The 13,389-nt window shown below is 35.1% G+C and overlaps 1 protein-coding gene across 1 annotated transcript; it reads right to left on the bottom strand.

The window, feature by feature from the left end:
* Positions 1-9,069: 9,069 nt before the first annotated feature.
* On the bottom strand, positions 9,070-13,083 carry LOC145042625 (serine carboxypeptidase-like 45). The gene is made up of 10 exons (XM_078991080.1): positions 12,249-13,083; positions 12,043-12,144; positions 11,824-11,922; positions 11,437-11,529; positions 11,222-11,301; positions 10,627-10,908; positions 10,378-10,502; positions 10,183-10,275; positions 9,504-9,621; positions 9,070-9,386 (listed from the first exon to the last, which is right to left on the bottom strand). The coding sequence occupies exons 1-10, from the start codon at positions 12,490-12,492 to the stop codon at positions 9,237-9,239; spliced, it is 1,386 nt and encodes a 461-aa protein (XP_078847206.1). The 5' UTR covers positions 12,493-13,083; the 3' UTR covers positions 9,070-9,236.
* Between the last annotated feature and the right edge of the window lie 306 nt (positions 13,084-13,389).

Below are 13,389 nucleotides of genomic sequence, written 5' to 3'. Positions count from 1 at the left end.
CAATGGTCCCTCAATAGATGGGCAGGAACCAAAGATCGCTAAGAAGTACCTGGATTTAATCGTTTCCACTATATTTAAGAAATTTGTATCCCATATTGAAAGTAGTCCCCCCGATCTACCAGTCGCATTTACCCAATCGAAGTCGTGATTAGCATTGCCCCAGCAGCTTGACACGTCTAATGAGCTTTGTAGGTCACAAAGTTGGGTCTCTTGTAACGCCATGAAAACTAGGTTATGGGATCTTTGCAGCCTACATACCCAATCTGCTTTGTATTTCTCACCTAACCCGCGGATATTAAGGGTCATCAGATTCATCTGGGAACTTGGTTCTCTCCGATTTCGCCCATAGCCTCGGTGAGAATAGGATCAACATTCTCAATCTCAAAACCTAGGATTTGACCGATCTCCACAGTTTTTTTAGCTTCGTCCGTTGGCGACAACACTACCGGGGAATCGGGCAATGGTATTTGCTCTGGTGGGATTGTATTTGGACAATTAATATCGATGCGTAATTGATTTTTCGGAGATTTAGGAAAGGGGGTTCTAATAATTCTACGCCTTTTATCCATTGTGTTACCTGATTCATATCCGGCCATCGTGACTTGGGTATTAGATGGGAACATGGGCCCCTTATCTATCTTATTCTTACCAGAAGAAAAAGGCCCAAAGCATCCCATTGCAACTAAGTTATCTACTGGGCTATAAAGGTCTGGTACAATGTTATTTGGGCTAAGATGTTTCTCCATGCCTGGTCTATTTGACTCTTCATCACTATTGAATTCATTGTTACCTGTTCCCAAGTCAATACGACTTTCAAAATCTCTTGGCGGCAGAATTTGACCGCCATGAATTGGTTGTTGATCTTCTATCGGCCCTTCAACTTCTATCCGTTCGGAATTTGGTCCCGGATCGATCGTCACCGGAATGGCAGCCTCTCCGGTAATCCCTTCTTGTATTTCACCTTCTTCCAATAACCCATCATCCACATTCTTCCCGGTGCTAGTAGATTCATCTGTATCACCTTTGTGAAACGACTCACTATCTATGATTATGTCGTAAGGACCAGATGGGAAAGGGGACCAATCGAAATCTCTTTCCATCACCCCAACGTTAAAAATGTTGCGATTTATTACCACCGGGATTTCTTCATTGATCCTCAACTTCCTGTCGGTCAAGATACATATGTTCCTAAGGGAGAGATCTTGGGAGCTTGGTGATATATCAATTGGTTCCAGAACTTTACCGAACTCTCCGCCAATTCTGGAGAAGTTTTCCTCGTTCCAGAGGCTAATTTGGAGCTCAACAATCTTCAACCAAGCTATTCTGTCGAATACTCCATTAATTGTATTCCCGTGTTTGAATTCCTTGAACCAGTCATTCCAGCTGTCTTTTTTCGAAAGAAATTCTTTGACGTCAGACGGAGATCGAAAACGAATTCCCACCATTAGTCCACCAAGGTATTTCATTCCGTAAGTTTGCTCTCCACCTAGCCTGAGGAAGAGCAGGATTTTCTTAAGCTTTTCCAGGCTATGGGCTTCTCCAACTAATGTTAAGGGATTGTGTAGCCATTCCGCCATAATTGCTCCATTTGTGAGTACCACCGGTTTTTTTTTGAAAGGGGTGGTGGTGGAGGTGGAGGACGATGAATCCTCCCAGTTACCGCCTCCACAAAAGATCTATTATCCCGATACGAATGAATCGCTGTTCTTTGAGCAGATTGTGTCTTCACCTTCCCATCCTCTATCTTTTCATCCTTCTTCTTCCTTTCAAACTTTGCAATATTAAATTAAAGTACAACACCTGAACACATAATCTTTTGTAGTGACGCTTCCAGTTCACGATCTCCATTAACATTTCTGTATCTGACAAAGGCAAAGTTCTTCCGTATTGAATCTTTCTTAGTTGCCATGTACACGTCAGTCAACTCTCCATATTTATTACTGAAAATCTTTCTTATAGTCTCCTTGCTTACCCCATCAGGGATGTTTGATACGAACATAGTGGTTACACCTTTGTTGTTCCATTGTCTATCCACGAATTGTTTCCTCCGTCGTTCCACCACCGACCACCGGCCATCCACCATTCCAATCATAGTCATCGTTTCATTAATTAGATGATGGGTTTAGTGGCAAGTTTATCAAACTTGTTAAAAAAATCTCTAAATATTATTAAAAGAGAACATTTAATTCTAACTTGAAGAAATCAGGGCTATTGATTGCATTTCAATCTTATATTTTCTATCATTGGATTATTTGCTGACATCATCTCTGTCAACCCTTTTATTTTTGTCCACAAATTTTATAAAACATATATTACATTTTAAATTAGGAAGTCTATTAATCACAATTAAATATCACCAAAAATAAAATTAATTAAATTATGAATTCTATTAATAACAATTAAATCTCACCAAAAATAAAAATAATTAAATTAGGAATTCTATTAATGACAATTAAATGTCACCAAAAATAAAATGAAAAAATGTCCCGTCCCATCCCTCATTTCCAGTACCCCTACACTCTCTCATTTTTTTCTTTACATAATTTATCTAACCTAAGTTTTGTAGAGGGGAAGAAAATGGGGAAAGAAGAAATAGAATATATGTCGGCTTCGATCTGTGTAGACTAGTCTTGTGTTCAATCATCATTAAAGAAGGAGGAATGATATAGAGATAAATTTCCTTGGATTCTAATTTAATTTGGTCGTAGTTTAGATCGATGTTGGGTATGTTTTAGATTATGTTTCTTTTATTCTGTTTCAACTATGAAGTTCCAATCTATAAAACCTTTCGATTTAAGTTTAAATCCATAATGGTTACATTTTTTGAATTTGCTTCGATTTTTGTTCTTATGATCTGTATTGTTGATTTTGATTTTTTAAGTTATAGATATCTAGAGAGCAAAATGATGGACACAGCAGCACCACTACCTCTCATCCATTGCTTCAATTTGGAAGATATGTCCACTAGGTAGTAAATTTGTATATGTTGATTTTCTTCTTTATTTTACATTTTTGTATATTCATTTAGTCAATGATTTTTTGTGGCTTACCAGGTCGCGAATGGAAGATATACTCAAGTCAATATCTATAATGCTTTACCCATCCCTTCCTATATTTGGAGATGGAATTTAAACCCTTATATCATTGAGTGATCCATATATTCTACAACTTAGCAAAACCCAGTAGTGATATGTGGTTTGATTTATTGTAAAAAACATATTTAAAAATACAAAGTGGGCTCTCAGAAATAAGTTATTACTTATCCTTTTTTAATATTATAAAAAAACATCTTTTAGACTCAATAGCAAAGAAAAGACAGTTTTAATATACCATGTAAACAGATTACATCGATAAATCTTATTGTAAAATGTTTGGGATTGATTAATTTTGGTTAATTAGCAGTTTTTTTTTTTTTTTTTTTTTTTTTTTTTTTGGGTTAACTTGTGTTGTCTGGGCATGCCGAAAAGCATAGTAAGAACCTTGAACAACCTATTCTTTCGTTTAATTGGTTTGAATCTTTTTATTGAGTTTACTTTCTCAATGATAAATGGGTACACCCTGCACTCTTGAAAATAGGGTTGGTAACAATGTGAGTATCAAGGTTTTCTCAGCAATAAAAGAAGATATTAGTATAAAAGTTGCAATATAAACCATTTTTAATTACATAATAATAACTAAACAAAGATATGTGAAGGATTATCTTTATAATTTAAATTGCAATATATAACATAAAAATTGTATGAAATTTTCATTGTTCCATTCCATGTCTCACAAATATGTTTCTAGAATGGAATTACTTATTTAATTATCTTGCTTTTACGATTACCTATCCATTCCATTTCTTTGTTCTTCCATTCTTTGCAATCTCACATATCTCAAAAAAGTAATTCAGAAATCCATCATACAATAGAAAATGTTTTATAAACTCCTATAAGGGAAGAGGAAAGATAAGAATGAGTGTATGGTGTTAATCTAATTATGATGTTCTTTCATCTCTATTTGCATGTTTCTAACTTGTTTGTAGTATTGTCTATAAAATATTGTTGTTATATTTGAAAGTTCATTTTAGCATTTTCATCTTTTTGTGTGTATATTTTAATATTTCAAGTTTTTTTTTAAAAGTATTTGAGGGACCGTTTCTGCTTGGGAGTGGGGTGAAGTCAAGGGCCCTAAAACTGGAGGGTAGTTGTATTTAGAGCCACTTAAATATTGAAGATTTTTGTTGGTATTAATTTCAATAATCATATGTACCTTAGAAGAGATATCATAACCATAGTTTATTTTATATAATGTTTTTTTGTATATTTATTAAATGTTGTACAGGTGATGTCTACAAGGTGTTGGTATTTTTTTGTAGGCAAGTTATTACGTTATCTAACACTCCAATAATCTGTAATATTTGTATAAGATAGTGACAATTAGTATTTTTTATTACAGCTTCTCTTCATATTGATTATCTATTGTGGTTTGAGTTCTGAAATTGTAACAACGTGAATTTTCAAAACAAATTTTGTTATTTTTCAAACAATATAAACCATCATATAATATTCTCAAATCTCATGTTTAGCAATTGTCATCATAATAAAAATACATCCCAAGATCATAAAATGAATCTTTCGTCAGTGTGTACAGATCACGCCGGCGCCTTCCCACGGTCCTTGCTAATACCTGAAACACATAACACAACAACAGTAAGCATAAATGCTTAGTGAGTTCCCCAAAATACCACCTACACATGTACGCCCTTCCAGGCCATGACCTTCTGGTCCATGTGTCTCAGGGGACTTCCGTCCCAACCCGATAAACCTTCTGGTCCTACCTGTGTCGACCTTCCAGTCCACATCACAATGGCTTTCGGCCCATATCAAGCATATCATACATAGCTAGGGATGAGCAAAAGGACCGAATCGGACCGGAACCGGGAACCGGCTTCGGCCAAAATCAAGAACCGAACCGGCCCGGCGGTTCTACCGGTTCCCGGTTCCTACCGGTTCTTGTCGTCTCTTCAAATGTTGGAACCGATCCTTCAAAAATAGCATCATACGGTTCCGGTTCTTTCCGGTTCTACCGGTTTTTTCCGGTTCTACCGGTTCCGGTTATATCGGTTCCGGTTCCTACCGGTTCCCGGTTCCAAAAATCCACAAAAATAACGTCCCGGTCCCGGCCCGACCGGTTCCATCGGGTTTCGGTTCCGGTTCCGGTACCGGTTCCGGCCGGTTCCTCGGTCCATATGCTCATCCCTATACATAGCACATACAAAACGGGTAACTAATCACATTCAATGCATATATCATATAGCATATCCGACCTTCCGGTCACACATAGGTACCCTTCCAGGTACAGTATAGTGAGAAGACTCACCTCTGATATCTCGGTAAATCACTGACTCGGTAGAAATACGATCTAGCCTCCGCCTAAACACATAAAACAAATACTTCCATAAATATAACTATACTCCAACCTTTCTTAACATCCTCAGAAGGGTAAAAGTCCATTTTACCCCTCTTCTGTCTCAAAAGGCCTCACTGCTAACCACACCCTAAAAGTCAACGGTCAAACTTTAACCTGACTCAACGAGTGCACTTGGGCAACTCGGCGAGTCCACCTATGTCCGCTTAACTCCTTAGTCCCATTTAACACGTCGAGTCCCTCCCTTTACTCGACGAGTCCCCAGGCAAGAATCACGGGGCTACCCTGACTCAACTTGTCGAGTCCCAAGAACAACTCGGTGAGTACATGCCATGAACAAGTTCTATTGACCTCTTGAGGTCAGATCCGTTCCTCAAATCCATAGATCTGACCTTCCCAAGCAATATAATCACATAAAGCTCGAAACTTGATGCTTATATATATACATAATGGCATCAAATGGTGATTTAGTCCCAAAAATGGCAACCTAAGTCCAATCACCCCACAAGGACTCATAAAGCTTAATAGATTGAAGTCTCTGGACCTCTTTAAGTCTGAATCCAAAGCATAGACTCGATAAGGAACCAATTGCTCCATATAAACATCCTCAAAAGAGGTTAGAAAACCCTAATCTCTAAGTTCAATACCAAAACTAAAGAAGGTCTGAATGAATACCTCAAGTTGAAGTCTCTGGACTCTGAAACCACTTGAATCACACCTCCTTCAGCCTCCTCTTGCTCTTGATCACCTTCTTTTTGCCAAACCAAGGATAGAAAGATCAATTATGGCTTATCCTTCCTCCCAAACGATATAGATCACTAAGGGTGCTCTCAAGGGACTGGTAGCCGCAATGGAAGGCTAAGAGTGCCCTTAATAGGCTTTAACCCCGGAGGATTAGAGTTTCATTAAACAGCGTGGACTCGCCGAGTCCAATGCAAACCCGGATGATCTACCATGACCCTACTCAGCGAGTCTACGCATTAACTCGCTGAGTTCCTTCACATAATCCAAAAATAAATATTTAAATAATATACCTGGGATTCCGGATGTTACAGAAATGCTGTCACTGAGAGGATTCCACATTGTGGGGCATTGAAATTAATTACAAAATGAGGCATGATTTATATGCCTTTTTGGGTATTAATGGAAATGTTTAATACGACAATTTATGTAATATATAAATTTAAATGTTAATTAGTAGGTCATTAATATGACAATTTTCTAGGGAAAATTTGTTTTTAGTATTGAAATTTGCAAAAAAAAAAAAAAAAAACAGCATTGTACTTAAAAAAATATATATTATTTTAGAATATTTTTAGATGATATTGAAACGTTTCATGTTTCCAACATTGAAGCTCATTTGTAGGACAATGTTCTGGAAGAAAATTTCATTAATAGCATTGAACTTTGCAAAAAAAAAAAATCATTAATAACATCGTACTTTTAAAAATAACTTTTTTTGGAATTATTTAACTGCAAGTAGATTCCTTGAATGCCTACCTTGATGAACATATGTGGAGAAATCTTTTTGGAAAAGGATAAAATCCTGATATGACAACCCGAACAAGAAAAAGAAAAACTCAGTTTTGACTAACCCAATTTATTCAAAATCTTTATTCATTTTAGTAGCTTACACACCATTTAGATGCTCTCAAAATAGCATATGAAATAACTTCGAGATGTAATAAAGCTAAAATGTTATTTGACATGTTTTGTACTTTCTAATGATCATTATCAGGAAACATTTAAAGGATTTTTTTACCAGAAAGAATCTGATCAATATACAAAACAATGTTGCATATTCATAACCTAATGTTCTGAAGTTACTGTAATAAGGTCTTCCTGTTGATTGACCCTACCCAACTATCTCATGCAAGTTAATGGATTTATGTTGCTCTAAATGTGTTAAAATGCTTCACTTAGGTGTTACTCAACACATGGTCTGCAGACTATCCACATTGATTTCGTGATTGAGAAGAACACATCACATCGACCAAGATCAGACCATCAACCATATTAGTGACCCCCACTGAGATTAGCATTGTAATTTGAGTAATCATCCAAAACAGACAATGAACTTTGAACTGTAGTAAATCTAAAATCAATTCCTAAATTGTACATCAAACTTCTAACATTAAACCTTGAACATTGTCAATTAATGTTATCGAGTTGATATGCATTTGATTATTTAGGTATATCGTAAATCGTTTAGCTTCCCTTGTTGAATTATGGCGTGAATGTATAGTTTTACGTTTAACCGCAAACATGAGGCTTTAGTTTGGTTGTCTAACTAATGATTTGGATGAGACAAAAGCATTTGATGAGTGGATTCTTAAAACCAGTGAAGGTAATACTGGTGGCCCTAATGATGTTGAAGTTGAATTTCCAAAAGACGTTGTTCGCTCTACAGGTGACCATATTCATTCAATTGTATCCACCATTTATCCATCATTTGAAAACCATCTTGATGATCCATTATATTTTCAAGATAAAGCTATTTTGGTACCTACAAATGAAGAATTCGATGCTACTAATGACTACATTTAAGGATTGATGAAAGATGAAGGGAAAACATATATGAGTTCAAACTCTTTATGTCAGATAAAGTTACCAGATTTTTTTTAGGAATCAATTTACTCTTCAGTTGTGTTGAATGGTTTTAAGGCGTCTAGAATTTCTAACCATAAACTTACACTAAAAATAGGTGTTCCAGTCATGTTACTTTGTAATATCGAACAAACCAAAGGACTATGCAAGGGTACTAGGTTACATATTGTTAGGATTGGAAGATATGTCATTGAAGCCTGAATCATATATACTAGATTCTTCAACGAGACTACTTATATACATTGCATGAAGTTAACTCCGTCTAATAAAAGAATCTAATTCCGTTTTTAGCGGAGACAATTCCTCATAGTTGTTTATTTTGTTATGGCCATTAACAAAAGTCAATGACAATAATTATCAAATCTTGGATTATACTTGCGTAGATTCGTCTTCACTCATTGGCAGTTATATGTTTTTTGTTTCTCGTGTCACAAGTGAAAAAGGACTGAAAGTACTCATATATGACGAAGGTCGTCCAAAAGAAATCTATCAACGATTATAGATATTCAAGTGTTTCATTGTTTTTTTTTCCAGATATTTCAACGTTATCAATAATACTAAATCTGTTTTTGTTACTTTATTTTTTTATAGTGCGAACTTTTTTATATGTTCTCCGCGTTTTATTCGGGTCATAATCTAGTATAATAATATTTTAATACACATATTTTTAGTTTGGGGCAGTAAAATATAACTTGGCGTTTGGTTTGAGAATTAAATATCTTGGCTTATAATGTTGCTTCTTCAATAATCGAACCCCGCTTTTTAACGTTAGGAACATATCGGTTCTCTCTCTAAAAAGTCTGTTACTTTCTCTCTCTAAAACATTCTTCCATTTTAAACAGAAACATCACCACCACCCTCAACACAAGCAGCAAAAAGAAACACCCCCACGCCACCACCGGTAACACAAATGGCAACATCATGAAAAGCCATTAATTCGATCACCATTGTTACGGGAAGCACCACCACCATGAACTGGCGGTCTGCCGCCACCAGGCACCAACCAACCACCATTACTTTCATATTGACAAAAAATTCAATCTCCACATAACATTCAAGCAACGTGCAAATTTTCTTTCAATTTCCACAACATTTTCAACTCATAAAATTCACAAAAAGAAAGAAAAAAAAAAGTTGACTCAATTACAAATTACCACTTTGATGAACAAAATTTACTTACAATCAAACCCAAAATATACTTTTATTTGCATGATCAACTGTCAAAACGATTCCGGTAAAGGATTCCCTTTTAAAAACGACCGAAACAACACCAATGATCTTTCAGGCTGTGAGAATGGCGCTTCATGTGATGCGCCTCTTACAGTTGCAAATGAGAATATATTTCCGTACACTTGAGTCCACCCTCCAACCTGAAATTACCCAATATTAATTAATTCAACAATAAGTCAAAACCATCAATTATTCAAATCTTCCATAATGTATATGTACAACTTCTAATGCATGCAATACAATCAGTTCAGCATTACCTGTTGCCCTTCGAACCAAACTCGATATGGTACGGTTGTTTCAAGTCCCATTTCTGTAGCGAGTCGATGGACTAAAGCCCGGCTCCCCATCAATGGAATTACAGAATCTTGATCGCCACTATTATATTTGTAGTTTAATCAATAAAAGATTCACTCAGTATAATTTACACTGACTTGTCCTGATGACAGTAAGGAGGTGAGAATCCATATCAGGGTCTCAGGGGACAGGGTCATGTACTTCCCGTGTTGGTTGTGGGACCGGTTGATGGGTGGGGTATACCCTTTTTCTTTGGTTTGACTTTGAATGTCAAATTATATACTTTTAATCTTAAAATCGTGGAAAGTACTAGATTTGAATCTTAGAAGTCAAGTTTTTGTGTAGTTATACATTTAATTAATGGGTTAAATGCAAAATATATCATTATATTGTACTTTGAAAATCTACCCAATTATAGCATTATACTATAGAAAATCTACTCAATTACAACATCAAATTTTGCTTAATTTGTAATTCACGTGACATTGCTATAATGTGGTACATTTTTCAAAGTACAATGTAAAAGTATGATGCAATCTTAAACAAATCAATGTAAGTAGTAGGTTGATTTTCTTGCATTTTAACCCTTAATTTAAGTAACCAAAATCAAGGACAAAAAAAAAAATTAAAAATCTTGTATACCTATAAACCAGAACTCTAATTCCTTCTTTGAGGAGTGATCCCACAATATTGATGGTAGGTATTTCGATATTCAGCAGTTCATAATCTAAGATGCTGGTTTCCAAATTTAAACAAAAAACAAATAAATATATTAGATCGAGATTTAATAAATTAATAATCCGTTTACATATACTTTATAAAAAAGCAAGAACTTACTTGCTACAAACTTCCCATTTTCGGACTCCAATCAAACGTGCATGTAAAGCTCTCCTCACATCACGTCTGTTGAGATAATTAACAGTTTCGTCTTCCACACAAACATCGACTCTCTCAGTTACTTGCTGCAATTAATTAAATACAACAATTATGAATTATGATGATGATCTATGTAATTAATGGCATGAAAAAACTGATGATTAACAAATCAAACTACATTTATGGTGTGATTAACGAAGAAATTGGAACCTGTGGGCTAATGATCTTGGATTGCGAGAGCACTGATGGAATACAGACATCAAGAGTAACATCATATTTGTCCACAAATCGACTGGTTTCTCTGCTTACTTGACTATATACTTTTGAGCAAATGGGGGAAACTGAATCTCTGTAGTATTCACTCACATATCGTGAATAATTGCATGCAGATGTGAATAATTTGTATGTTGAATCTGATATAAGCCCATGAGACCAGAAATACTCAGCTCTTGAATTCAAATCAGTTGCGTACTCCAACACTGGATTTCCTAGCTGCATTGTTTCACATACGTTATACTCAGTTGACTTTCAAAAAGTCAAATCTTACTAGTTTTTGGATCTATAATCAATTTATCGTAAGTTTTTTTGTAATTTGTAGAATTTGTGTAACACAATTGATTTGGACGATTTATTTTTTTGTAAAATCAAGTTCAGATTGATTAACAATTATAAAGTTGAAAAGGCGAAAGCTTGTATCTTTTTGGAATGTTGGGAATATTACTCTTTTTTCCCTTTTTGTATTTCATGGATTTGTCTTAAATATAACAGAAAACATGAGAATTGTGGTTTACTTTGTAACACTTACAGCAATTCCTTTTAAATTGAAAAGCTTCTTGTTTTTGTTGAATTGAACCATAAGTTCAGCTAGTTGCGGAATATAGTGACCTGGCACCAGTACCCCCAAAAAAGGCATTAAAAATAAATAAAAAGAAAATTAAAGTTTTTTTTTTTTTTTAACTTGGGAATTCAAGAAATTTATTGAAAAAATCGTGTGCAAAAAAAAAAAGATATAAAGATTACCTGCATAACTTTCTCCTGTTATGAACAAATCTCTCTGCTGATACTGAGGGAATTTCAAGAACCATTTGTGCAAGAACACAAGATTGTCCCTAGCTTTAAATTAAAAAAAAAAAAAAAAAAAAAAAAAAAAAAAAAGAGAGAAATTTAGAGAAAGAAAAATGAAGAAGAAGAAGAAGAACTGAAGAACCCATTTTCCTACATTTTCACAGTACATGAAAACTCAAGAAAAACAACTTTTTTAAGGTTCTTTTGAAGGAATAACACATTAAAAAAAGGCCTTTTGAGGTTCCTAAAAAAGGGTAACTTCTTTTGCTCAAAGCTATTTTTAGGGCATAAAGAACATAAGTAAACAAATAATTATGCCGAAAGTAAAATCACCAGAAATACCTGTAATTGCATCAGTGACGACTTCAAAACCAGAAGAATTCGATGAATCATAAGAAAACCCTACTCCAACTGGGGTCTCTAAGTACAACATATTCGCCTCTGTAATTTTTTCAAAAAAATTAAAACCAACCCATGTAATTTTAATCCAAAATGTGAAATTAAATCAATTAAAACTAAAAAGGGTATCATCTTTTTTCATCATAATTGCAATTGATGTACCTGTGTTCCAGCTATACTCATTTCTAACCAGTCCCTGACCATTTGGCCTAAAAGGTCCATTTTCAGAGAATGCTCCAACACCCAGTGATGAACATCCAGGCCCTACAACAAGTTTGCTTAATCAAAACTTCACGGAAATTGATTTCAATTCAATTTTTCATAACTTTTAAGCTTTTTCTTCATCGTTCTTGATTTCAAATTCTTACCTCCATTCAACCACAGAACCAGTGGTTTTGAAACTGGATCAACTTCAGCTTCAACAAAGTAGTAAAAAAGGGCTCTTTTTCTTTTCGAATCCAAGGTGACATAACCTGAAAATTGTTGAAACCCAACTGGTGGTTGTCCAGGCAATTTCAAAATCTTGTCGGATTCCGACAACGATGGTTTACCCATAACCACCGCGAAAGCACACAGCATAACCACCAGCGAAACAGCCATTGTCATGGCCATGTGTTTCTTTCAAGAATCAAAGTCAAGATTTACACTTTACGCTTTTCAGTGAGATGAGATGAAAAACTAACAATATAATGTAGATGGGGGTGGTTATATATGGTCAGTGGAGAGCATGAAGTTATGGAATTCTTTTAAACAAACACCTTGTTGTGCATGCTTTGTTTTTTATAATCATTGTAAGGGGCAAGCTTTTTTACTCATTTGCAGGCCTGAAAATGGTGGGTGTGTGAATTGGGGTCTATGTCTATGAGCATGTGGGCATGGGCTTCAGGGCTTAGTTTTATTTTGAAAGTGAAAAAGAAATAAAAGGAGAGAGAGAGAGAGAGAGATGAGTTACTCTGTAGTCTGTGTATATGAGATGAGAACGCTTTAAAAATTTCTGGAAAATTGTTTCAGAAATTTTGTGAAAAGTTGCTTTTGGTCCCTCCGTTGTTGGCTTCTTATCTTAGTACATACAGATTTAATCAGTTGAAACTTGGAAAGAAAAGAAAAGGGACAAGCTATACAATTGAATTTGTTTTTTTGTTAAAGGGCTTAAGAACAAACAAGGGTATGTTCCACACCAAAAGTGGCTTTACAGGCTTATTTCTTTTCCCAACAGATAAAGAAATTACAGAGATATATAATGATGGTGATTTCTGATGCGTCCAAGAAAGATAATAATCACATATTTGTAGTTTTTCACAAGTTCACTGTTTTACTTCTTAGAAATATAGTAAAAGTTAGGACCGAATTACAAAAATGGTCCCTTTAGTATTAAAAATCACACTTTGACTCTAAGTTGTTGTTTGATTTTCTGAAGCAAATATTCATGAAGTATGCGGATCACCTCTGCAACCTTCTGCAGTAGAAGAGGTGGACCAAACGACTGCAGACTGTAATAAAAAACGTATT

Source organism: Lactuca saligna, chromosome 4 (assembly GCF_052625555.1).
Source record: "Lactuca saligna cultivar CGN05327 chromosome 4, ASM5262555v1, whole genome shotgun sequence".
Taxonomy (NCBI): domain Eukaryota; kingdom Viridiplantae; phylum Streptophyta; class Magnoliopsida; order Asterales; family Asteraceae; genus Lactuca; species Lactuca saligna.
Note: the sequence above shows the minus strand (reverse complement) of the source record. Positions and strands in the feature narration are given on the sequence as shown.

Bases quoted from the DNA above. Each gene is read 5' to 3' on its own strand.
- LOC145042625 (XM_078991080.1), bottom strand. From the start codon at position 12,492: ATGGCCATGACAATGGCTGTTTCGCTGGTGGTTATGCTGTGTGCTTTC. The intron at 11,302-11,436 runs GTAATCTTTATA...TACTGGTGCCAG, and splicing joins AACAGGAGAAAGTTATGCAG to GTCACTATATTCCGCAACTA. The intron at 10,909-11,221 runs GTAAGTGTTACA...GAAACAATGCAG, and splicing joins TCAATTTAAAAGGAATTGCT to CTAGGAAATCCAGTGTTGGA.